The 26,739-nt window shown below is 40.9% G+C and overlaps 1 protein-coding gene and 1 long non-coding RNA gene across 4 annotated transcripts in view; one reads left to right on the top strand and one right to left on the bottom strand.

Annotated features, from left to right (window-relative positions):
* LOC113260350 (uncharacterized) overlaps nucleotides 1-457 on the bottom strand; it is a 30,925-nt gene extending 30,468 nt beyond the window's left edge. For all 3 annotated transcript variants that reach the window (XR_008956319.1, XR_008956320.1, XR_008956321.1), the window contains exon 1: nucleotides 177-457. This is a non-coding gene — a long non-coding RNA (uncharacterized LOC113260350). The remainder of the gene's footprint in view (nucleotides 1-176) is intronic.
* Nucleotides 251-26,739, top strand: LOC113260347 (serum paraoxonase/arylesterase 2). The gene is made up of 9 exons (XM_026506066.4): nucleotides 251-413; nucleotides 9,189-9,259; nucleotides 15,335-15,390; nucleotides 19,452-19,617; nucleotides 20,156-20,282; nucleotides 21,804-22,004; nucleotides 24,535-24,616; nucleotides 25,359-25,487; nucleotides 26,107-26,739. The coding sequence occupies exons 1-9, from the start codon at nucleotides 340-342 to the stop codon at nucleotides 26,263-26,265; spliced, it is 1,065 nt and encodes a 354-aa protein (XP_026361851.1). The 5' UTR covers nucleotides 251-339; the 3' UTR covers nucleotides 26,266-26,739.

Genomic DNA, 26,739 nt, shown 5'->3' with positions numbered 1-26,739 from the left:
TGAATCTTTCAATGAAACAGAATCTCTCAAACTTTATCTAGAAGTTTCTTCCCTGTCTATGGAGAAAGGCATGTCTGTGAACACTAGGATGAGAAAGGTTCGCGGGCCGCTTGAGGCTCTTGGGGGGTCGTCCGTTTGGGAAAGGAGGTGGAGGAGTCCACGTTTCAGGGCCTTACCCTAACTGCATTCCGGGAGAGTGTCTGAGGAGGCTGGTGGTGACAAAGGCCAAAGGCCGGGCGGAGGGCGGAGACGGGGCGGAGCGCGGCCGGAGCGGGGAGGCGGGCGCCGCCCACCGTGCTCCCCGACCCGCGCGAGCGAGGCTGCGCCGGCTCCCGCGCCATGGGGCGGCTGGTGGCTCTGAGCCTGCTGGGGATAGCGCTGGCGCTCCTGGGCGAGAGGCTCCTGGCGCTCAGGTAGGTGGGCCCGCGCGCACCGGGCCGTGGGCGCGCCGCCTGGCTGTGCGCCGCCCTCCCTAGCGGACCGCGTGGGGCCCCGGGCCCGGGTGGCCGCGGGCGCCGGGCGGGGGCGCAGGCCGAGCAGGATTCTCGGGCTGCCGGGTGAGAACTCTGGATTGTTCTCAATTCCGCAGCTTGGTGAACACCTCCGTTCCCGCCCCCAACCTCTAGCAAAACCCCGCTCAGTTGGGGCAGAATCTGGAGACTTCCAGGGAAGTTGAGAAGCCTTTGCTGCTTACCGAGTTCTTTTCCACCTCGTTTGAGCAGCGAGGGCTCTGTAGTTACTCACAGGCAAACCCAGCGCTTTAACTTGAAAGCAAAACTATTATTCATGCATTGAACCTGTAATTATAATGATTTATTTCAGGTCTTTGGTGCTGCTTCTCTTCTTGGGTCCCCAAACCAGCCGCCGTCTTTAATAAAGTTGCTCACCATCCCTTCCCTGCATAGTTTGAGAAACTTTTCAGCTTTCTAATCTTGGCGCTGTAGATCGAAGATACGTGAGATACTCAGCTACTGTTCTTACATCACTTCCTTATTTATCTTCACTCAGGAACCCTGAAGCCAGAATGTCAAACAGCACAAGCCTGGTCCATCTCCCAGTTTATTGTAATGAAAACCGCGCATGGGTCGACATCATAGTTTCTAAATTACCAACTCAAATTTTAGAAGCCTCATGCAAAAGGATTCCAGAAATACGGAGCACCTACTACATATTGGTGTGTCATCCTGGGCTCCTGTAATGGAATGAGGCGCGGTCCTTACCTTTAAAAAGTTCACCCTGTTACAGGGGAGGAGAGAAATAAAGCAAATGTATCCATTAGGATGTCCAGACCAGGTACAAACAAAGCCCTACACGCTTAAGGAGGAAAGATTACAGCCCCTGAAGGTGGGTGGAGTTCAGGAGGAAGAGACTGATATTGGCCTTGAAGGATGAGTGAAACACATACGGGGTCATCCCAGATGAAAAGTGCAGTGCGAACAGAGGGGAAAGGTGGGGAAGTTTGGAGACAAGTAGACCAGCTTGCCAGGAGCATAAAGTTAGGGAGCGAGAATAGTAGGGGTTGGGGGAGGATAGGTTTTGAGATGGTTAACTAGAAGTTCAAAAATTGGGGCCTGCTTTGATAGGCAAAGGAGAACTATTGATGTTTGGTGTGTGTGTGTGTGTGTTTAAACAGGAATCTGTTTAAACCATCTAAGACAGAATCAGTTGCTGTGCTATAAAGCATAATTAATTGTGCTCCTGCAGAGATGAAGCTGGAAGGATGGATGGGAGGAAAGCGATAGTTCTGGATCCTGGCTGTACATTAGAACTCCTGGCAGGCTGATGTCTGGGCTGCACTCCCAGAGATTCTGTTTCAGCTGGTCTGCGTGGGGCCCAGGCATGCGTGGTTTTTATTTTTAAAAATTCTCCTTATAATTCGAATATGTGGTTACACCTGCGAAGCAGTAGAATAGAGAGTGGGTAGACATGGGGAACGTAGTGAAGACATGACAGTAGTTTGGAGAGAATAACAGGGCAGGGGCCCACACGCTGGAGCCTCACCGATGAGGGTGGGGAGTCTAAGGTGATACCAGGGTTTCTGTCTCTACTGTCCTCTAGCTGGAGCCTCACCTGCTGATGAAGGGATGCAAGCAGGAGGACAGTGTATGGTGGAGGAGAAGGAAATGGACATGTTGACCTGAATTTTCATGTTACGTAAATACTCAGCCTGCTCTGCAGAACATTCTTGAGTTGGATGATTTTGTACGATCTGTCCAGTTCTCAGTTTCAAAGGCAATACCACTAAATTCACAAGCTCATGAAATTGTTCTAAAGTTCAGGCCCCCAGGGTTTCCACAAATAATGTTTTTTTCTTCTTACTAATCTTAAAGTTTTAAGTTTAAGTCCCTTTACATGATGTTACAGTTACAAACCTAGGAAAAAGTAAATACAGTTTATGTACATAGAACATACCTTATAGGTAATTCAGAGTTTAATGCATCTTTTTCTTTATAAAGATTTGACTGCAATAAATTTAACTGAGCAGTGACTTTCTAGGTTGGTAATGTCATTGGATAGTTGAAGTCCCAAATCAGCTGATGTGAGAATGTTAGGATATGTGATTGGTGGCTAGATTCAGCAAATAAAAATGCGGGATACCCAGTTAATTTTGAATTTCAGATAACCAACGAATCGTTTTGCAGTATAAGCATATCCCATTGCAGTATTGGGGCATAATTATACTAAAATATCATTCTTTATTTGGAATTCAAATTTGGGCATCTTGTATTTTATCTGGCGACCCCGTGCTCATGGATTATCGAGTGCCTGCTGTTTACAGAGTTACAGGTCGAGTGCTCAAATGCATAGTGTGTCTCCTTTCAGACCCTTAGAGTCTGTTTTGAAAAGCAGCATGTTCCTACCTCCCCATAAGGAAAGGCTCTTCAAAACACAGGCTTGTTTTTGTTTTGTTTTTTTTTGTTTTTTGCTCTCATCTGGTGCCTGCTATTTCATTATCCTATTTTTAGAGGTGGCACTTTGGTACTCAAGTTATTTCTCTCCCCCAGGGTGCCCACTTAAATTTCAACTTGAATTTCAGATAAATAATGAATACTTTTTTAGTATAAGTATGTCCCAGATGGATACGTGGAATCAAAGCTGTCTCTTTCCTTCCGAACTGTAACTGGCTAAAGTTCCCAGGGGAAGGTGGCATATTATACCCAACTTTTCCACTCCTCCCAGGTTGAGCAATAAAGGGGGAAATAGAACTACACAAATATCCCCAGGCCAGTTGCTACCTGTTGCAAAGTACACACCCTTGGATGAATCACAGGACTGGAGTACATCAGAGGCCTACGCATGAGCAGGAATCCCTGAAACAAGCATCTGAACATTCTGCTTGTTGCCTGATAGATTTTATGACAGCTGTACCAAAAAGCTATGCAGTCTGCTTTCGAACACTTCTGCAAGGTCAGGCTTTATTTTTATAAACTAGCATCCTCCTTATCATTTATTGTGTGACTACTGTGTTCTGGTCACTGTGTCAAAAGTGTCAAAAGTTCTTTATAATAAGCCAAAATGTACATTTTTAAAAAGATTTTATTTATTTATTTCAAGAGCGTGTGGGGGAGGAGCGGCAGGGGGAGACAGAGAATCTCAAGCAGACTCCCTGCTGAGTGTGGAGCCCCACGCAGGGCTGGATCCCACGACCCTGAGACCATGATCTGAGCTGAAATCAGGAGTTGGACACCTACCCCACTCAGCCACCCAGGGGCCCCTACACCAAAATATACATTTACTGATATTTGGAAAGAGAACCCTTTTACGTTTATGTCTTCATTCAGTCTTCATACATGTCTTCCTTTCTATATTAGACATGTTAAAAACTGAAGCTGGAGGAGGTCAGCTAATTAGTTCAACAGGGAATTAGTGCTGAACCTGATTCCAAATATACTTTGCCCCCGCTTCCCCACTGCCTCCTAGCTTTTCTGCCTTTGCAGCAAATTACTCCCCGCCTAAGATGCCTAATCACAGATTCTTAGTTACTAAGTATTACAGGCATTACGGGGGCCCGAGGGGTGAATTCCAAGGGGTATTACAAGTCTGTATATAAAAGATAAGGCCCCTGTTTGTCTGTATTTAGGCCTGTACTTAAAAGATAAAGCCTGGTTAGTAGCTGGTAAATTCAAAGGCGAGAAATATGGAACGAAGTAATGCCAGGTAGTAACACTGTGTTCCTAGGTTGCTGAAGATGAGGCAACATAATAGCTAATTGCCCCCACCTAATCCCACTCTGGATGGGTAATGCTGTCCCCTGAGTGAAAGAAATAGAAACTGAGGGGCGCCTGGGTGGCTCAGTCGGTGAAGCGTCTGCCTTCGGCTCAGGTCATGATCCTGGGACCCAGCCCTGTGTCTGGCTGCCTGCTCAGCAGGGAGTCTGCTTGTCCCTCTTCCTCTGGCCCCCTGCTCCTGCTCTCTCGCTCTCTCAAAAAAAATAAATAAAATCTTAAAAAAAAAAAACTTAAAAAAAAAAAAAAGAACTAGAAAGTGATTCATGGTAATGGCTGTTGGTTAAGGGTTCATGGTCTGTGGCCAGAGAGCCTCAATTCATTTCTTAGCTCCACAATTTACCTGGGTTTTTGGCTTTTTATTTCACTTTTCTGTGCCTCGATGTCCTAATCTGTAGGATGGGGATATTAATTCTACCCACTCCATGGTGGGGCTATGAAAAATAAAGTTCATTCTTGTGAAGTGCTAAAACAACCAAAGATACATAGAGAGTAGTCAGTGAAAGCTACCGTAATGACAATGTTCAGGCAGGGGTTCTTAGACTTTTGTGCTGTAGATCCGTTTAGCAGGCTGGTAAAGCCTTGACTCCTCAGCATTATGCTTTTATTTAAAAAAAAATTTTTTGTGGTGCCCCTCTTTTTTTTTTTTTTAGTTTTAATTTTAATTCCATTTATTTAACACACAGTGTTATATTAGTTTCAGGTATACAATGTAGTGATTCATCAATTCCATACATCACCCTGTGCTCATCGCAAGTGCCCTCCTTAATCCCCATCACTTATCTCACACATCCCCCCCTCACCTCCCCGCTGGTCACCATCAATTTGTTCTCTGTAGTTAACAGTCGTTTCTTCATTTGTCTCTCTCTCTCTCTTTTTACCCTTGGCTCGTTTCTTTTTTTTCCTTAAATTCCACATATAAGTGTAATCATATGGTATTTGTCTTTCTCTGACTTATTTCACTTAGCATTATACTCTCTAGCTCCATCCATGTTGTTGCAGATGGCAAGATTTCATTCTTTTTGATGGCTGAGTAATATTCCACTGTATATGTATATACAAATAAACCACATTTTCTTTATCTGTTCATCAGCTGATAGACCCTTGGTCAGCATCATGTTTTTAAATGGGTGAAATAAAACACATAGGATTCCAAAACAAAATTAAATACTATATAAGTTAATACTAATTCAAATACTTAAATACTATTACCAACCTATTTTAAAAATCAAATGTATGATGTAATAACATGGGCTTCTTAATTAAAGCCTTAAATAGATATAAAGGTAGTTGAATATATAGCAATAGATATTTTGAAGTAGCAGAGAGTATAAATGGTGTTTTGAGATATCTACAACAGCTGAAATGTGATGTAACAATGTCTGATTTCTGTTATTGACAGAGACACAGGTACTGCTAGTAGAAAGTTCTGTGCTTTCTTGCCTGCACTCATCATCAAAGGAAATACTTAGTTTCAGTTAGGTTTAAATAAAGATAGATGTATTTTTTCCCCTATCCCTGTTGATGGATCCCTGAATTTTACCCATGGACTCCTTAGAGGTCACTGGACCCCAGATTAAGAACCTTGATGTACATGTTTCCGCTGGGTGTCACTGGGGAAGTGATTGCTGGCTCCATTGAGGGAAGACGGAATATTTTCTTTCTAGTTGTAATTCAAAAGAAAATGACCCCATCTTAATGAAAAAGAAGAGGAAAGTGAGAAAAATAAAAGGAACCTAGAGCAGTAGTGGTTGCCTGGGACATTGTGTGTGAGGCTGGCTGTGGGGTAAAGGGCAGGAGTGCTGTGGTTGATTTGCAAGGTCTGCAGGAGAGCAGACTGCTGTCTCTGACCTAGTACTCTCATAAGCATGCGAGGACAGAAAGTGCTAGGGAGCAAATAGCCTGTACCAAGATTATTTGTGTCTGTACCATTTGTCTATTTATTTTTAATTTGGCATGAATGCATTTAGGCTAATTGATCTGCTAGTCCAAAGAGGTTTGTGTAACTCTCTCTTGTATGTTCTCCCAAACTTCTTAAATCTCTTTAACAGTTAGGAGTGCTTTCAGCTGCAAGTAACATACATCAAATTAATTGTAACATATACAAATAAAGGCTTATTTTTCTCACATGATAAAAATTTTGTAGGTGAGTCCATCTACAGCTTGTCCCTTGAGCCCATGATCATATCAGAAACTTAGGTTCTTATATTTTTGTCCTTCAGTCCTTCACTATTGGCATTGTGTCCTCATTCTTGTCATGTTAAGAATACCAAATGGTTGTTATAGTCCTAAGCACCGCATGTGTGGTCAAATCATGAAGAAAGGAAAAAGGGGGGATACTAGTTAGCTTTCTTTTTGTGTCTGCCTTTTCTATCAGGAACAAAAATATCTTTCTCCAAAGCCTGAGTCATATGATTACCCCTAAATACAAAGGAGGCTGGGAAAGCAAATGTTTGGCTTGCCTGTCTCTGCAGTGGAAAGGAGCAAGGAAGAAAGGGGGTGAGGGTGGCTTTAAGTTTGTCAGCTAAGAGGGCCTGCCAGCCTGGAATACAGATGGTCACTAATGGGTAGGGAACTGGTAAAAAGCCTAGCAAGTTTCCACTGAAAGAATTTGAAAGTCCTGATGGCCCACAAACGTTGGAAACAAAATCCCATCTTTCTTTGATTTTGAAAGAGAGATAAGAAAAAATGATTTGATTAAGCAGAAGTTATGCACAGCCCTTTTGCAACTCCAGTTTTAATAGTAGGCAGTGTGCGTAGAGATGGTATTGTACAACTAAACTAGTTGATGAAGATTGCCTATTGGCAATGTGTAATTATCAGGCATTTGTGTAGACCTAAGTTGACTCTAAAAAATAACCCATATTTAACTGTTCAAACAGAACTGAATTTTATTTTATCCATATATTTCATCTTTGAAAAAGGTAGATGACAATCCTCATTATCCCTATTTTTGTGTAGTTAATAGGAGGTTGCTTAAAATTGACACCCAAACCAATCCATGATACAGAAACTTGATGAAACTGCAGCTGGGACCTACTGGCATATCTCCATCTGTTTCTGGAATCATGCAGTGTCCACTGAACCTGGGAGGCCATCTAGCCTCATCCTTATTTTGTGCATAAAGAGGACTGAGGCCCATAGGGATTCACCTGCTAATGGTCAGGCAGTCTTGCTGCTAAGACAGAAACAGATCTTTTCACCCTTTTTGAGAAAAATACCGGAGTGCGTTAGAGCACTGCCTCTGGAAAGTTCTTCTCAGCAGGTGCCAAACCTCAGCAAAGTTCCTTCACCTCTGAGTCACTTCCCTCATCCCTAAAGCAGGGACAATGGTACTTACTTCTTAGGATTGTTCGAATAATTAAATGAAGTCATTCAGGTAAATCACACAGAACCGTGGTGAACTCAATCAGTTTTAGCTGTTTTTATTACTGATTTCCTTTTGCTACCCACAGTCATTAGCTGCAGCATCCCCATCATCACTAGTATTACTGCCACCCCATTAGGCTAAATATACATATTTTCCCCCTTTAAATCACTCCTGAGACTTGTAAATGTGAGATTCATTGTCTTTTTTATTGCTTTACTTTAAAATTTTATTTTTAATTTTTATTACATCTTTATATTTTAAAAATCTATATATTTCATATATTTATTTTACTCACTATAATTTTATTTTATTGCCTTATTGCTATATTATTTCAAAAAATTTTGACACTATTTGAATTATATGATGCAAAATAACATACCCATTTTTTTTTAAAGATTTTCTTGAGAGAACGCATGCAGGGCTGAGAGGCAGAGGGAGAGGGAGAAGCAGACTCCCCACTGAGCAGGGAGCTGGATGTGGGACTCGATCCCAGGACCCCAGGATCATGACCTGAGCTGAAGGCAGACACGTAACTGACTGAGCCACCCATGCCCCCCTCAAAAGAACATATTGATTAACATTTTAATCAGAAACGTTATGTATGATACGAGTTGCCAGATTATATAGCTGCTACCACCTGTTGGCAATTCTGGGTTAAGTAGGCCTTGGCCTTCTTCCACGTTGCTGAGACCGGTAACCTTCCCCAAATTCGGTGTCTAGAAGTCAGACGCTGTCAAGGATATGAATAGGAGAGGGACAAGCAGCAAATGGTCATTTTTCTCTCTTAAATGTGTGGTCTGTGTGACCCATTTTGAAAAAATGTAAACTACTCTGCAAGCACTTTTATGATTTATGACTGTAGAGAACAGGAAGAGAAGGTGAGAGACAGTGAGGAAAGAGAAGGGAAAGCCTACAGCATGTGGCTTCCAAAAAAGAGCTCCCAGATGTGTTTGGCCAAACCGTTCTGTGGCCCTCTCCCAGGGCAGGGGCTTGGGGAAGGTATGTCATAACAGTTCACCATTTCCTCATTATTTCCGCACTCTTACTTGTTGTGAAACAACAGCAGCAAGCACTTTTGTGACAGTAGTTGGTGTTCTCCAAAGTTCTCACCCCATAAATTTTGTGACGGGGATGGGACCTCTTCCACGTGTTGTGCCTGGCTCTGAAAATCGCCTCTTCTCCTGGCCTCCCGTCAGGCCCCGTGTCATTTTGCGGAGGGTCTGAGCATTTTTCCACTGTTCTGGGCCCTCCGCTTCTGGTTTGACATCGGGAGCTCTTCCCACCACACCAGAGCCGTGAGAAATGTGACCTGGTGCTGTGTTCATATTTGCTTGGGAACTTGCATTGCAAGTTTTATTTGTTGAGTTATTGGCTTTCTTTTATGACCCACATTCACATGTAGAATTTTGTGATATGCATTTTTATTTTAACTTCATTTCTGGTGCTATTTTATGTTCCTACCCTTGTTTTTCTATCTTCTCTTCTATCTGCTTTAGATTTACGCTGTTTTATGTATTGCTGTAAGCCTCTTTAAACCTTGTCTGCAACAAAGCAGGGAATACATAAACAGATTTTTTTTTTTTAAAAAACAGGAATCGACTTAAAGCCTCCAGAGAAGTAGAATCCGTAGACCTTCCAAACTGCCACCTCATTAAAGGAATCGGTAAGTATGAGAAAATGCTTGTTATACACCTAACATTGTTTGGCCACCAACAAGAAAAAACTCATTAACAGTATTTTGGCACGCCACTAGTGTTGATCAGAGGAAAAATCACATTAAATCAAAAAAACCTCTTCAGTCAATCTTTTTTTGATCTCATGCACCTGCATTTCTTCTCTCTCTCCCTCTTACTGCAATTTGTTAATTATTTGTGTAATCCTATGTTTATTGTTTGATGTCTTGCTTGCTTAGTGACTTTTCTGAACTAGTTTTGTAAAGTCTGTGTCCTTTGCTGTGTGTGGCCGCTGAAGCCCGTGCTCTGTCAGCCTAGCAGTCAGCTAGGGAAGGTGTCAGAAGGAAGAGGAGTCACAAAATGGAAAATAACAGTCTCTCCAGAAAATCTCCATTCCCCACAGAAACAACCCCAGAAAGAAAGTTTTTCTTCTCTTTCCTGATATTTCCAGTTCAAATGCAAACAGACATATGCATACATATGTATTTTTCACAAATGGCATCTTAGTATAAGAATATATTCTACAACCTGCTTTATGCCAAATGCAATGTGAACAGCTTCCCACATCAACACGTGTAGACCCGCCTCATTCTTTTTCATGGTACCCTGGTGGATTTAAGCATTTCCCTCTTAACGCATTTGGATGGTTGTAGTTTTTTTGCAACTGCAAACAGTTCAGTGAACACTGTTATACACTGAACTCTCGTAGAGAGGTAGCATAAATTCTTAACAGTGAGATGTTGTTCAGTTAGCATGTGTGTTTAAAGTTTTGATGGTCGGAGCACCTGGGTGGCTCAGTCAGTTAAGTATCCAACTCTTGGTTTTAGCTCAGGTCATAATCTCTGGCTTGTGGGATCAAACCCCGTGTTGGGCTCCACTCTGGGTGTGGAGACTTCTTGGGATTCTCTCCCTCTCCCACTCCCCTCCCCCTCACGCACATGTGTATCTGTGTGTGTGTCTGTGTGTGCACACTCTTTCTCCCTCTCTTTTTAAAAAAAATAAATAAATATGTTAAAAAATGTTTAAAGCTTTGATAGTCGTTGCTTAATTGTCCTGGAGTTGGCAATGCTACTAAACTCAGTACCTGACATTTATAAGCACATTCACTACAGACAGGGCTCGAAGTACTCTTTGAGCAAAAACCAAGTAGTGACCCTTTCCTGGATCACACACAAGAAGGCTTCGTTTTCATGAAACCTATCAGTTTTCAGAGCTGCCTTCTCTGCTTCAAAATTTCTTTCCGGTTCTGTTATTTGCCTCTCCTTCACGCATCTGTTTTTTCTGTGCCCTGTCTTCTCATTTCCGCTGCTACTTTGGTACTTTTTCCCCAGTCGTAGCTCCCTAGGCCTAGACTCCTTGACTTCTTTCTCCCGGGGCTTCTCCTCTTTGCTACTGTTGCCCACACATTTAGCAGGAAGATACAAACTCAGTATCAAATAGCGGACTGGCTAGATCTGTGCGGATAAGGAAGACAGTTCTAGAAATAAGGTTGTCTGGAGTCCCAAGAAACTCCGCCACTGCACCCTGCCTTCTGACTCAGTCAAGAAGCGCCCCCGCCCCTCAGAACCAGCCCCTAAGCAAGAGCCAGATGGCTTCTGTGAGGGATGTTGTACCAGGTTGGAAGGTTGAGTCCATGATCTCGAAGGTTACTGTTGCTACTGAGTTAATAATTGTCAAATTATTAAACAGCCCTTGGCCCTGTGGAGCCCACCTTCTGTGAATTCAAGTCTCAGAGTAGACAGTAGGGCACAGCCAGACACATTACAGGATGACCCGCCCAGTGTATTGCTGCTACAACTCCCTGGGATGGAGGGCTCCTCGGAGAAAAACAAGCCCAAAGACATTTGTATTCTGAACAGGCGTCTGTCTGTGTTTGTGACCTTTATGTTGTGATGTGTGTGAGCTGCTGTCTGGAATTGGAAAGAATGAGGAAATATGTCACCTATGGCCCTTCTCGTGAAGTGTTTAATGCCTCTGAGGCACTTCAAAAGGCAACAGAGCAAAGACGATGAGTGATTAGAAGCACATTTGGGATACATTTTTAGATCTAATTAGAATTGTGCTTCTTTCTTTCTTTCTTTCTTTTTTTTTTTTTTTTTTTGTTTTTTGCTCTGTGGTTAGCACGCATCATATGAACATTTGTTGAATTCTATGTTAGTGATGCATAATGGCTAATAATAGCCCGTGGTTATATGTTTTTAATAACAGTCACTTATTCAGTGGTCTTTTGATTACAAGGAATAACAGTGTGCTGGGCACGTACATTCCCATACAGGCAGAAGCAACTTCTGGTAGGCAACAAGGGTAGAAAGGTTCTCTTTTTTAGTGTGCGCTTTGGAAACAATAGTAGCCATGCACTTGAGGCCAACAATCCCTCTAAGAGGTAAGACCACTTTTCCCTACCTTTCCATCCCCATCAACACCCATACTTACACACCAACGCACACACACACACACACTCCAGTGCTACATTCACCATGACTAGAAATGAACTCTTGGCAATTCTTGGGTGCTTTTTACATATCATCTCATGTCTTTCTGTTTTAACAAATAGTAGTCATCTACCACGTATCATACAGGATGTGTGCCTTCTGTGGGGGCTCACTGTCCCATTTTTTCTATTCCTTCCCAGTCTTTTACAGGCAGAAACCAAGCTCTTACCCAAGATTTGGCCTAATATCAACATCTAAATAATAAAAATTATAATGACAGGTGCTTGTTAAGTCTATTTGAGGCTTAAAAGCTTAAAACATTTTCTAAATGTCTTTGAAAATGCGGGCATTCAGAGTTCTGGACTAAAATAAAATTTTGAATGGATTGTCTCTTTGAGTTAATTAGCGGTTTTATACACTTGGCAATCAAGACCTTTACAAAAACTGCTGCTGGGGAGATTAAAAAAAAAAAAAAAAAGCATTGAAGTTTGCAGCCCTTGTGATCGGTTACTTTACAGTCTACCTATGAAAGGAAAACAAAATATACACTGCTGTGAGATTTAGATTTCTTTTTTCTTTTCTTTTTATGACAGATAAGGACCCAAAGCTCAGAGAGGTTTAGTACCTTTTGCAAATTCTCTTTCCAATAGAGTATCTCCTCCCAGAGTGATTAACACACATACCTCACCAGTGAGCCAAGAGTGGACAAGAAAAGGTACATTACGTATCAGGTACTCTATTGGGCATGGCCAGGGCTGATTTGCTGTTATAAAGTTACACCTAGAGGAGAGAGAAATTTATCTTCTTTTACTTGGCCATCAAAGATAAGCAAATGGCCTAGGGTGATAAGATGACTACGACCTGTGCGGCGAGTCTGGTACAAAGGCTGACGAAGCAACACAGTTGTCTTCAACATCCTGCTGCTTTCTCGGTCCACGACTGGAACTCCAGTTATTGCCACTTCCCAGCAGGAAAGGGTAGAAAGAACATTAACGTGGCTATTATTTTTAGTTTCTTTTACCCAGAAATTGCATGCATACTGTGTTCTCGCATGCCATTAACATGAACGGAGGCAAATGGCCACAACTATTGCAAGAAAGGGTAGAAAATCTCTGTGGCTGTGTTGCCATGCACCTGGAGCTGCAAAGGAGGAAGGGGAGCATGGACAGTGGGGGGCAGTTAGCCATCTCGGACATAGAGCATTACCAAAGGAGTAAGAAAAAATAAGAAATCAGATGAGCTAAGCTAGAAGACTTTCTAGTGCAAGAGGGTTTTAAAAGAGGTTTTAAAGAAAAGTGCAGAATATGGATTGGTGAGGAACTTGGGAGGAGGCATGGAAGCAAAACTTTTGGGAGGAAAGCCAACCTGTGGAATTGACCACAGTCAGATTTACAAAGTACAGTGTCTTCAGAGAGGAACCAGCAGATGGTTCTGACAGAGAATTCATTCGATGCTAGGTTGTCTTTTTTCTGTGTGCTTTTAAGTCAGAACAAAAGGACTTGAGTCCCACCTTCCCAGTTTGTGACCTTGAACAATCTCCCTAACTGCTCAAAGGCTCTAATTCCTTAACTCTAAAATGAGAGATAATAGTATTGCTGCTTAGGATGTAGGAAATTATGTGAAATAATGTATGTAAAGCGCTTACAAGGAGCCTGGCCCTTGGTAAACACTGTATCTTAGTAGCTATTACTATTACTACTAGTACTACTCCTATTATTAAATTAGAGGAGAAAAAATTTCTCCAGCATTGACTACTCTTGCAGTAATCACACCAAAGAGGTGATACGAAATGATAAAATTCTCTTGTAGTGTTGGATGTAGAAATGAAGATGGGGTGGGGGTAGATCTGGAAAATATTCTAAAGAAAACTAGATAAGACTTTTTTTTCCTTGGAATAGGCAATGGAGTTAAACAGAAAGAAGTTACAGTGTGGTTGAAATGAAAATATCTTTTAAAAACATTGTTCTTTTCTTGATTACTAAAACAATACTATCGTTTGTAGAAAATTTTAAATAGTAAAGATGAAAATGAAAAAATCACTCATAATTCTGCCACCCAAAGAAACCTTCTTAATTTGTTTCTTTATGTCTTTTCTTGCACTTTGTATAAGCATGTACACGTGGAAATTAAGTTGCTTTAAGTAATTTTTCCGGAGCAACAAATTTTATTTCATTGACTTCCTACTAAATGGATCCAGAAAGCAAACCTTGGACTGACATGTGCATGTGAGTGCGTGCGTTTGTATGTTTGTGGTTGCAGGTACACACGTGTGGTGTCGAGTTCCCCTGGTCCCTGCTCATTACCAGTTGAGAACCACCATGGGACTAGAGACTAGAAATTTTTGACTTTTTTTTGCGGTATTACTGACCCTTTTTTAAACCAGCTGAAAGCCAAGGATCCTTTTCATTGAAAATGTCTCAGCTGAGCATACAGATGATATTTTGCATTGCATAGAGTTTTAACAAGTTCACGGACTCTAAAAGCCATTTGTGGCTCCTTAGGAACCCACGGCCCCAGGTTAAGAACTCCTCCACTATGCCGTGCTTAAGCTATAGATGTATCTTCTTGCCAAGGAACAGGCATTGCAGGTGTTCATGATTGCAGTCCTCTTTACGAAATGAAGTTCTTGGCATTTTTATTTTCTTTTGCTTCTCTCCACTATGATAGAGCCAGCGACACTGGAGGCAACCGGCCAAATGCAAACGCGTGAATCAAAACCAAAATGGCTGCATAGATGCTGTTTGTTTCTGACAACCTAGAAATAATCTTGGGGAAAGCCTTTGGAGAGGCCTTAAAGGGGAAGATTGGATTTTGTGGACTCAAAGAATGTGTCATGATTTGGCTTAATCTAAGCCATTTTTATTCCTCTTTTCTTGTGTTTGGGTCTATTATCTGTCTGCGGAATTTACACAGTGAGACCACTGGGAAGGTCTTATGTCTAATTATTTGCTGTGCTGTGTGGAGTATGCTCAGACAATCAATAAACAATCAATAGTAATTGTAGCCTGCTCAGAGACAAGCGTTAGAAGGTCCAGCTGGCTTAGGTGCATGGTATTTTTCATTAATTTTCTTTTGCTGGTTGTTTTCTGTAGTTTAAAGCCTAAATTTAAAGATTAAATGGAAAGCTTTCTTTGCTTATGAGAACAAGCAGACATTGTTTTTTTAAAGAGGGAATATATAATCCCAGGTGTCTTATCTCTGTTAATGGGAGAAATGTCTGTGTTTGCTTCAGATTGAATGAGCAGAGAAAGGGACAAGGATATTTGCATGGTTAAATGACTATGAGCCCTTCTCTCTGAAAGTAATATTCCCCTGATGTCAATTACTTTTGTACAGACATCTGGATGTTTATCATAAGAGTGTACAGATGTCAACATTTTCTGTATTATAGCTGGAAATGTAGTGATTACTTGACTTTGATTTGAGTAAACATAAAATATCTAACATTTAAAGTCAGAGGTTCACTGCAGGAAGGGATTTAGACTGACGTGTATTAAAGAGAGTGGTTGGGAAAAAAATTAGAACCATTCCTAAAAATGCAGGCACTGATAGAGTAAACTAAGTCCCAGTTATGTTACATCTAACAAATAACAGAATTTGAATGTGACATTTATCTATTTCTTGAACTTACAGAAGCTGGTGCGGACGATATTGACATACTTCCCAATGGTCTGGCTTTCCTCAGTGTGGTGAGTATCTCCTTCCTTCCCCAGTCTCCGTGGACGAGGTACAGGGGAGTTTGATGAGGCCTGCAGGGCAGTAACTTGTGTGTAAAATTCCTCACTTTCAAAAATATGTTCGGGGGCGGGGGAAGACAGTTTAAACAGGATTTTGGAAAATGTCCTCAAGCTTATCTAAATGTAGAGATGAAAAAATCTTTGGCAATTGATTAATTGCTCTTTATGTCCCCACTGCATTGCATTAAAATATTCCAATGCAATCTGTGTTTCGAAAGTTTCTTATTAAAAAGCATACTTTGGGCATTGTTGTGGATATTCCATACTACATTATACTCTTCTAAATACAGCATCTATCTCTCTTTCCATTAGCTTCTCAATTTTAAGCTCATATTCTTGCTGTTATTGTTTATTTTCAAACGATATACCAACGTTCCCAGACCAAGGCTTTTTCTTTCTTTTTCCCCCTGAATAGCTTCTCATGAAAGTCATCAGCTGAGTTTATTTATACCCTTTCGCCTTAATTTCTTAGAAGCTGAAAAATAACCACTTCCCTGGGCATACATTAGAAAGGCTGTAAAATTGATTGGCCCGCATGCTGGCCTACACCAGCAGCCATCTAATTGGAAAACTGTGTAAGTGGGCGATGAGGAGGTTCTGACCACGTTCTTCCCTGGCGTGGGCCCCCAGGAGTGTCCTTGGCATCGTCATGGGTTCGGTTTTTCTTGAGGAAGGCAGCCTGTGCTGATTCTGTTCCCTCTCAGCGTCCATTGTTTTCAGACTCTGAGACTCAGGTGTGAAAAGCATGGAGATACTTCAGAGGAGCCACAGCACCAATAAAACAGTGGTCGGACCTATGGGAGACGTGAGAGAACTGGGCTGAGAGGAGAATGAGGCGTGGGATACCGGTCAGGTTCCTGATGGTTTTTAAGTGGAACACTGAGCAGCCGGTTGTTACCACTGAGGTAAAAAAAGAAACATTGTAGGCTTTGGCAAGAACACTAATATATTAAATTTTAAAAATATCGTCTCAAAAGACAAGGTTATGTCATTACCTTCACAGAAAAAGTAAAATGGATATTTCTAGTAGGACTATCGGTTTGTTTGGAAGCACATGCTTACACGTGTCTGTAGGCTTAGGAGAAAACCCGGGGGCTCCTTGTCAGAATTGTTCGTTAACTAGAGACGCAAAAATCCCGAGGAAAGTAGAAATCACTTGCTTTTTTTGTCCCCCCCAAAAGAGGTATTCTCAGAGATTTTTGTAATCCAGAACTCACATGTTTCAAGATCTCAACCCCCATAGGAATAAATCGGAATTAGAAGTGAGGTCTCCGAGCACATAAATCTATAGTCATTTCCACGGAGGGACTGATGACAGTCACAATGATCTTGTAGCCATGTCAATAGAATTTCTTCAGCTTTTTTGTCCTTCCTTGCTTATCTGACTGTCTTTTTTTCAAATTTAGAAACAATCCCACTTTACTGCTGATTTTTAAACTACTCAGCATTGTCTCTACTGTTTCCCAGAATTCCCTCCTTTCTAAACGAGTAACGTGTATCTCACGTCAGCTGTCTCTTCCTCTTCCAAGCATGTTAGCCCATCTGACCCATCCTGTTCCATGGTTATGGGTTTGAGAGTCACCCCAAAACCAACATCACACTTACTGAAGAATTGGGTGACACAAAATGGAATAGAAGAAAGATTTAAATGACCACGTGAGTGTACTTAACACCGCTAAACCATATGCTTAAAATGATGAGGACGGTAAATTTCGTGATGTGTATTTTACTGCAAGTAAAAATAAATCAAACTTTTAAAAAGAGAAAAAACAGATTTCAATGGTAGGGAGTATTAAAATGACCATGGATAGTGATCACCGTCCCTGGTAGAGCTTTCTGTGCCTTCGAGTCATGCTCTTGTTTATGGGACAGTGATACAAAATAGAGATTATCAGCCACTGCAGTAGTGCCGCCATGTAGGGATAGTGTAATTCCAGTTTTTTCTGCTTCCTGAGCCTGCCAGCCTTGAAGGTTTATCATTTTGATAGATTTTTTTTAATTGGAGATAATTTCTATTATGTTCAACTTTGTGCATAACGTGAGACTTAATTTTTGTATACTCTTTTAGATTTGCATAAAATATGACTTACAAAGATCTAAAAGAGAAAAGACCTAGATTATTTCAGTGAGTCCCAAGAAAACATTAAAGAAAATTCAGCGTTTCATTCCTGGTTGAAAGCTCCAAGAAAACTAGAAATGGAAGGTAATTTCTCTGAAACCTACAGCAGACATCATTCTTAGTGGTAACACATTAGCCGCCTTCCCATAAATGTTTAGAAAAGGAAGAAAATGCCTCCAAATATTATAACTATCAGTAATCCACTAGAGTTGTTAATAACCCAAGAAAACAAGAAAAAGAAATATGAGGTAGGAAAAAAGTCAAAACTACCCTAATTTTCAGACATCATCATTACCTGCTTTTTAGACAATCCAAGACATTCAACTAACAGACTATTAGACCTGTGGGGAGAGTTCAGTGAAATGGCTGGATTCAAAATGAACATGTAAAACTCACTGGCTTTCCCATGCACAAGGAAGAACCAAATAAAACTGTAATAGTAATAAAAATAAAAATAATAATGTTCCATTCAGAATAGCAACTTAATTGTCAAAATTTATACAGAAAAACCGATGAGCAGAAATATCTAAAACTAGTTTGTGAAAATAAAACAATGAGGTGTGGGATATGGGGACTCACCATAAATGTATTGGCTGTATGTATAAATAAAGCTATAGTAATTAAAGAGCAGTGTATTGGTACAGGAATAGGCATGAGCGCCCAAACAGGTCAGTATACAAAGGGATCTTGTACATAAGGGTGATATTTGCAAACTATATGCCAGGCACGGCTCCAGGCCCTGGGATCTAGCAATGAACAAAGGAGACAAAGTCCTGACTCATGTTGCAGCGGAGAGAGGATGAATCTGTGTCAGATGCTAGCAACACTTTAATGAGAAGTAAAGGAAGGTGGGGCAGTGGAGAGGGACAGCTGTGCTGAGGGTGTGGTCAGGCCGTTTATGTATATCTAAATATATGCGTCTGTGCCAAACGGCAGTGTGTGCCATTTGACATAGATATAAAGCATCTAAGAGCCCTAGATCTTGCAGGGTGGAGTGGGCTGAGGTGGGGTGGGGAGCGTTCCTAGGCAGAAGGAACAGTGTGTATAAAGGCCCTGAGTGAGAATGTGCTGGTTTATATGAAGAGTATCAAGGAAGCCATGTGGCCAGTAGGAGATGAGCGCGGAGACCTGGAGTGTTTGGGGTGGGGAAGGTGCAGGAGAGTGAGCAGGGCAGATGGTACAGGGCCTTCAGTCAATCGGAAGATCTTCCACTTTGTAATCTGAGTGAGATGCAGTTTTGATCAGAGGCGGGACGTCTGACATAATTTGGATGCTGGTGGGAGACCCGGTCTTCCGGGAAAGGCAGAAAAAGTCAGAAAGGGCATTTAGTTGTGAGCCGTTGCCATAATTGTGGGGGTGGTTTGGACCAGGGCAGTCATGGACAAAGTGGTGAGAAAGGCTCTCATCCTTATGAAGGGACTTACTTTCAAGGTAAAGTCAACAGGATTTGCTGACGGATTGGATCTGGAGCATGAGACAAGGAGGGAAGCCTTGACTGACACCATCCACCAAGACTTTGTGGCTCTCTAGGAGCAAAGGGCAGGCCAAGGGCTGGAGGGTCAACAGCCCGTGTGTAAACTTTCACTTCTCCCCCACCCCCCTCAACTCTGCTTGGTATCTCCCAGTCCACCAACCTTCTGGTTATCCCCTTAAGAGACTACACCCCTAGTCTTGTTCCTCAACTCAGAAAAATCAGTTCCTTTTCATCTTGCGGCTCTCACCAGCCTCCAATTCCTATTTTTTCTATCGTCTCCTCTCTGCTTTCTTGCTGTTTGTAGCTGTAATGCCGCCACCTTTAACCAAAGTCTCTATTTATCATTTATTTATACAGCCCATTTTAGCCTATAAACACACTTAAGCTTCTATATTTAACTTTTTCCTCTGTTTTGAAAAGGGTTTAAAATGTCCGGGACTCCACAGCTTTTCCCCAGATAAGCCTGGAGGGATACTAATGATGGATCTAAAAAAAGAAAACCCGAGGGCTCTGGAATTAAGAATCAGCCGTGGGTTCAATTTGGCTTCGTTCAATCCACATGGTATCAGCACCTTCATAGACAACGGTAAGAGCTGATGAGCTCCCCACACTGAGAAACTTACCATGGTTTGCAAATGCCTGTGGAAAACAGATTTGGATCGTATCTATAGTAAGAGAAGAACAATTAACTCATGAATTCTTTCTGTATTCTTCATACAAATAAGTTGATCATTTGCCTCTCCAGCTAGCAGCCAACATAGGCCACATGGGGAATTTCTAACAGTTAACACCTGGGAGAATGGTTAGATTTCATAACCTTTTCCATATATCTATGATTATTGCATTAAAAAAGAGCTGTACTTCTGAATTAAACTATAAACAGATTATTCATGAATTCTGTATACGGAGTGGAAAACACTCTTTCTTAAAGGTCAGGGGCCCAATGATCGGAAATAACAGCAGCCAGACAGTGATGGGAAAGACGGGGAAGAAGAACGATCTGTTAGGTCGCCTCACAGCTTATACATTCAGCCTCCCCCGCCCGCGGTATGTAAATGTCAGTGTCTGCCCAGGGGTCTTACGGTTCTGTCTTGTAAATTAACTCTGTTCTTTCAATTCTTTAGACGACACAGTTTATCTCTTTGTTGTAAACCACCCAGAATTCAAGAATACAGTGGAAATTTTTAAATTTGAAGAAGAAGAAAATTCTCTTTTGCATCTAAAAACAATCAAACATGAACTTCTTCCAAGGTACTCAGCCCTTGTGTTCATTCTCCAGTTTATCTTTGGCATTGCCATGTATTCCCCACGATGGGCCTCTCAGCCTTGATAAGAGCTAAAATACGTGCATGTGTACACATACGTAAATACGTGTGTGCGTGTGTGTGCGTGCGTGCGTGTGTGTGTGTGTGTGTGTGTGTGTGTGTGTGTGGTTTCCTTGTAGAGCAGGGGAAGTCACTGTCACTCATAATAATCAGTGTTCTCTGAGGACTCCCTTGAGAAATGATAAAACACTGGATTACAGGGGAGCTCTCTTCCGGGCCATCTTGGGAGCAGAAGACAAGCCTCCCTGTTTTTCCTGCTGTCACCTTCCATCTCGGATGACTCATCCCCCGAACCATAATACTTGTCCTGCCAAAGAGGAGTAGCCTGCTTTAAATGAAGTCCGTGTGCTTTGTACGGGACGAATACAAAGGACCTGCACCGGTGTCATGGTCGCTGGGGGCTAATGGCCACACAGAGTTGGAGGGATTCAAACTGGAAGCGGTCACTCCTACTTCCAGAACATACAACCGGTTGATAATGTGGCTAAAAGAGAGTCATGTGTATCTCCCCAGCTCAGTTTGCGTTAGCTTACTGCTTCTTTTAAGTTTGAACTTGATGAATATTTTTAATTTCACCATCCCTATCTCAGGCTTCTGCATATAATTTCCAATCGTTCTTCCAAAAAATGCACTTCATAATAATTGGAGCTTAAATACTGTCCAGGCAGCCTCTGCATCACCGTGCTCTTTCAGAAAGAGGGAACTCACCTTCCCTGTAGCTCTGTTTTTCATTTAACAAAGAAGAAAGCAGCTCTTTCAGAAATTTTTGCATAGGGTAATTGGAATTTAAATTTAATAACGCCTTTGCCTAACTGGTTTTAAAAATGTAATTGTTTTTAGTATATAAATCTCTCCCCTGAAGCATTGTACTCCAGCAATTTCATCATCCATCTCTCTGCAAGTGTTTATTGAGTGCCCGTTTGTTCTCGGCAGGTCGGTTTGTGAGGCAGGTAGAAATTGAACAGTCAACCTTAGTTTGACTAATAACTAAGCAAAGGAACTCAGGAAAATCCGGCAACTGAGTAAATGAAAGCTAGGTAAATGTTATGGACGGCCTAAGCAGCTCAGGAGCCAATGAGGCTCTGTCCAGCTCGATACTATAGATAGCTGTATCCTTCCGTGTTGTTGCCAGACCCTACATTTCTTGCTGTCAAAAAACATACCCTGTTGGCACCAAGTTCTTTTTTCTTTTATAATAGCCCTGCCATAATTGCTAAATGACCTGTCTTCAAATTACCTGTTATCATACAAAATTGTTCTCTGAAAAATGATATTACAGTAGATTGCATGTAACTCTAGCCACGTGAGTTTTAGCTGAGCTTTTCCTGGGGAACCTTGTACCAAAAATTTAAAGCATAGGTTGTGTGTGCCTTCCAGAGACTTAATCTTTAATATGGAGACCAACTGGCTTCTTATTTTCTCTCACATGTTATTTTTTCTCTTTCAGTGTGAATGATATCATAGCTGTTGGACCAGCACATTTCTATGCCACCAATGACCACTATTTCTCTGATCCTTTCTTAAAGTATTTGGAAACATACTTGAACTTACACTGGGCAAATGTTGTTTACTACAGTCCAAATGAAGTTAAAGTGGTTGCAGAAGGATTTGATGCGGCAAATGGGATCAATATTTCACCTGATAAAAAGTATGACTCCTTATAAGAGTATCTTCATTTCTCCCTAGTAGTGGTGCTGGGTCAAATTCTTCACTTTGCTTTATTTTTCCAATGTAAAAAGCTCCCTTGATATTTTTTTGGTCTATGATATATATATATATATATGCATATAATATATACATTGATGTATTTGTATTAAATATTATTAAATATATACAATGTTTATATGTAATATATAATATATACTAAGCACACATATATTTACATATAATATCTAAATTTTGGTAGGTATCTTTATAGAATTTAATTTTGTAAATATAAATTTTTATGAACTGGGGTCATATTTACATATACATATTAAAGTGTGAGGTTGGTGTTTCCTTTTAAATGAATACATCTTTGTTTTATTGGCTGCATATTATTCTACTAGAGAGATGATCCTAAAGTAATTTAACCACTTCTCTGTTAATGGATATGTAGGCTGTTTTTCATATATATATTTATTTTATTTTATTTTATTTTTTACAAAAAATGTATTTCTCATTTACCACTGAAGCTTCTCCAGATATTTTTAAGGAACAACTCCTGAAGGGAGCATTGCAGCGTAATCCGTCTTCAGGTTTGGGGATGATACAGACAGACCTGGGTTCGCGTGCCAGCTGGGCACGGGCTAAAAGTGACGCTCTGAGCCCGCCCTCGCTGCACGTTTGTGCAAGTGTTTCTATAGAATAAAACCCTCAAAATAGAACCACTTAGTCAAAGAGTGACCCCTTTCAATGGTAACTGTAATCGATATTGCCCAATGGCCCCCCCCAAATTATTTCACTGTTTCTATACGTCCAACCATAACATATAGAAAGGATATTAATTTTACTAACCTCCCCTCGTACTACCTTTAGCACGCTGAACAATTTAAACTCCTACAAATATAACGTGAAATAAATTTGGCATTCTTGACGACGCAATGTCTTTTTTCATGACACACTTTCCTCCTTCTTGTTGATTATAGAAGGTGAATGTAGAATCGTTTAAATTGTCTGTCACTCTCTTGCCAAATCTGTTTTTCTCCCCCAACTCTCATCTTTGAATTATGAGTTTCAACTTTCCAGCACCCGAGCTGCAAACAATAAATAATAACGAGAGAGGATTCAGCTCTAACTCCTTCTCTTTTCACCCTCCTGGGCCAACCCGTGAGCGAGCCATCATCCTCGTCTCCTTTCCTTTCCCACCGACGCCTGCCCCCTTTAGGTCCTCATCCTCTCTGCCTAGAGTAGTAGTAGACTTTCTTCCAACTTGTTTTCAGTCCACTGACATTTTCTGCCTTGCTGCCAGTTTTGTCTTGCTGTTTTCCACGAGCCTTTAAGGCCCTCGGAGAGAGGGGGCTCGCCGCTTCATCTTTGACTCCTCCCTGCTGAGCCCTGCCAGGTGCAAAGCAAATGCTCTGTACTTGTTGAATGGAACTAACCATTTGTTATTATGCCACTTTGTTATTCTAAAAATTCAGTGGGACCCAATTGCTTATCAAATGGAGGCAAGCTAAAGGCTCGGACTTGCTTTAATAGGCGAGCTTCAACCTCCCTTTTTGATCGTTTTCATACTTACCCTGCTTTAGACAAAGAACTCATTATTTTGCAAATATGCCTCTCTCATTCTTGCCCCGGTGCCTTTGCTCACATGTTTTTTTTTTCTGCCTGGAAGGTGCTTTGTCCTCATTTCCTCAAATCCAGTCTCTCCTTCCACAGCCACTGCAGATGCCTTTCCTTTGTGAAGCCTTCTGTGTTCTCAGGAGTTAGATATTTCTTCGGTCTCTAGGCCTGAAATCTTTCTCGTGCTCCCAGTCATGCTGTATTATTTGTTTCATGGGTACAAACCAGTCTGATCATCCCAACACACTCTAAACTTTGTAGGAAAAGGCTGCCTCTTCTTTATGTCCGTCACAATACTGAGCTCATGGCTTTACACATGATAATGGCTCAACAGAACAGTTGCCGTGGAAGGGTCAATTCAATGAGCAAAATTACCGTAAAGTAGTCCATTAATTCACCTCCTTAGATGTAGACAGATTATTCTGAATAGATACTTATCTCTTACTCTGAAAATTCTCAATATGTTAATAAATATTTTATTAAGTATGAATGACTATTAACAAATAATAAAGTGTGTTCTGTTGCGTACCGTATATTTCTACGTGACCATTATACCTAGAAATACCAAATTATATCATGGAATATAAAAGCTTTTTTTCAGAAGCCAGACATTGGTTTTGTTGTCCTTTCGGTGGCAAATATCACAGACTTTATATTCAAAATAATGTGCTGTATTGCTTTCCCCCTTACAAAGCTTTTGAGAAATAATTTAACAATTCCATGATTGTTTGTAGCAACAATGAATTGATTTTGAAAGCTTACTTTTTAAATAAAAATTGACCTTTATCAAGCATTCCTTGAGGGCCCATCATTGATTAACTTCTTGGCAGGTTATTAAGACTTATTCTTCCACGCTGTATTAATGAAGCTTTATATTGGCATGGAGCTCTAACCAGTGTGTCCTTTCTGCGAAGGTACATCTACGTTGCTGATATACTGGCTCACGAAATTCATGTTTTGGAAAAACACCCTAATATGAATTTAACTCAATTGAAGGTAAAATACTGATTTTCATATGTAAAGGAGACATTAACCTATTATGCTTTGTAGTTTTGTGGTTACACTGTATTATAACAGTACTTCACCTTAGAACACAATATGATGCCAGGGTTGCTATTCTGGGTTTTTAAATATTACCTCCCTGCAACAGGCCAAGCCTCCTATCCCCAGCAATCACAAGGACTGACTGATTACGTGCAGCAGAGGGTTGGGAGTGATATTTGCATCAGATTTAGAGCCCATTCCATGAAGTACTGATGGTACCCAATGAATTCCAATAAGAATTTTCACAATTGAAAAGCCTAATAGATGAATTCTGAAATGAAGATTTATGCACATTGTCAGCTCTTTCAATAATAAATGAGGGTAGAAATTGGGTTCCACACCATTATTATTTTCTTCCTGCTTGACAACACATATTTTAGATTGATTAAGAATTTCCTATTTGGCTTTGAATGAGTTCCTTGAGCTAACTGATCATTGTGCATCTTTTAAAGGAAAAGGAGTTCATTTTTTAGAGAGATTGATCATCACCCTAACTTTCTTAATTTCAGGGAGGATGAAAAGTGGCTCTAAACCAGTTTATTAAATTTAGGTTAAGCCATATTGGTGTTAAAAGGGTAGACGCAGGGAGCTGTGTATAATTTTCCCGCATGTAGAGAGGCAAGAAGGGTTAGCCCTAAATTATTTAATCAAGTTTCTCAAGTCATTTAGATATTGACATTTTTTCATCTGGAAGGTACTCAAGTTGGATACGCTGGTGGACAATTTATCTATCGATCCTTCCTCGGGGGACATCTTGGTAGGCTGTCATCCTAATGGCCAGAAGCTCTTCATTTATGACCCGAACAATCCTCCGTCATCAGAGGTTTTTCTGTTCTTTTAAACCTTAATTTTTCAACTTTAATTATTGAAGTCCTTTTGAACTAATAATACAGTAAACTGTCACAGGGATGGTTTGTTTAGTCATTTTAAACCAATATTACAATAAACTTATGCAGTGATTTTGTAAGTGCTTTAAGCCAATAATTGGCAGAATTTCACTTATTCAAATACTTTTAGAAAGATAATCTTTTGATGTATTAAATTATGGTGGAAACTAGTCAAAAGGCATTTTCTATAAAGACATGTGCCCTCCTTGTGTGGTAGACTGGCAATGTTTTTAAATACCTGGCTTATTGTCAGCTCCCCACATGACATGACTTCTGTTCATGCTAGCGTAATGTGGAAGTATTTCCATCAACGCTCAATTACTATAATAACCCGAAATCCTGTGTTGGCATGCAGTAGCTAGATGGTTTAAGAAAGTACTTTCTTTGAAGGCTTAAAAAAGTACTTTCATTTTAACATTAAAAAGATTGGTAACTGCTGTTTTCAACAGCATGTCCTCTTAATGATTGTGTCGTTGTGGAAGACAGGGATTATTGGTGATTGAGTGACATGGGTGTATGGTGGTCCGGTATTAATCTTTTGTATCCCCTGAATAGGTTCTCCGCATCCAGAACATTCTATCTGAGAAGCCTACTGTGACTACAGTTTATGCCAACAACGGATCTGTTCTCCAGGGAAGTTCTGTAGCCTCAGTATATGATAGGAAGCTGCTTATAGGCACTTTATATCACAGAGCCCTGTATTGTGAACTCTGAATTGTACTTTTGGTATGCAAGTGTGCTAACTTCTTTTAACACTTACTTTTCTATGAATTGCTAACTGTGTGGGAATTTAACCGGCGAAATGGGCCCAGAAATGTATGACCTGTATAGTTAATTTTATTTTGGTAAGGAAAGGCCCCTTCAGTTCTGATAGCACTTTTAACACAAAAGGGAAAGGGACAGTTTTTAAAAATGTGGAGTGAAGGAGAGAGAAGACAGCTGCTTCCAGTAAAGTGGATTTTCACTGAACAACGGAAACCTCGTCTCTGCCTTCCAATGGCCAGAGCACACATTCCACCGAAACAGGGTAGACTGTATTTCCTGAAAATACAAATGACCTCAGCTCCAACAGGGTGACCACTGTGAGTGTTCAGAACTACTGATAGGTGACATTCGGATGTTTTGTGCTTACATCTTTGTTTACTGTTAATGCGTTGGAGTTCTATTAAAGGCTAACTAAAATCTGAA

The sequence above is a fragment of the Ursus arctos genome, unplaced genomic scaffold (genome assembly GCF_023065955.2).
Source record: "Ursus arctos isolate Adak ecotype North America unplaced genomic scaffold, UrsArc2.0 scaffold_3, whole genome shotgun sequence".
Classification (NCBI taxonomy): Eukaryota; Metazoa; Chordata; class Mammalia; order Carnivora; family Ursidae; genus Ursus; species Ursus arctos.
Note: the sequence above shows the minus strand (reverse complement) of the source record. Positions and strands in the feature narration are given on the sequence as shown.

Coding starts and splice junctions, on each gene's coding strand:
- LOC113260347 (XM_026506066.4), top strand. CDS start 340: ATGGGGCGGCTGGTGGCTCTGAGCCTGCTGGGGATAGCGCTGGCGCTC. Junction 20,283..21,803: donor AAACATGAACTTCTTCCAAG/GTACTCAGCCCT, acceptor TTTCTCTTTCAG/TGTGAATGATATCATAGCTG. Junction 24,617..25,358: donor TGAATTTAACTCAATTGAAG/GTAAAATACTGA, acceptor TTCATCTGGAAG/GTACTCAAGTTGGATACGCT.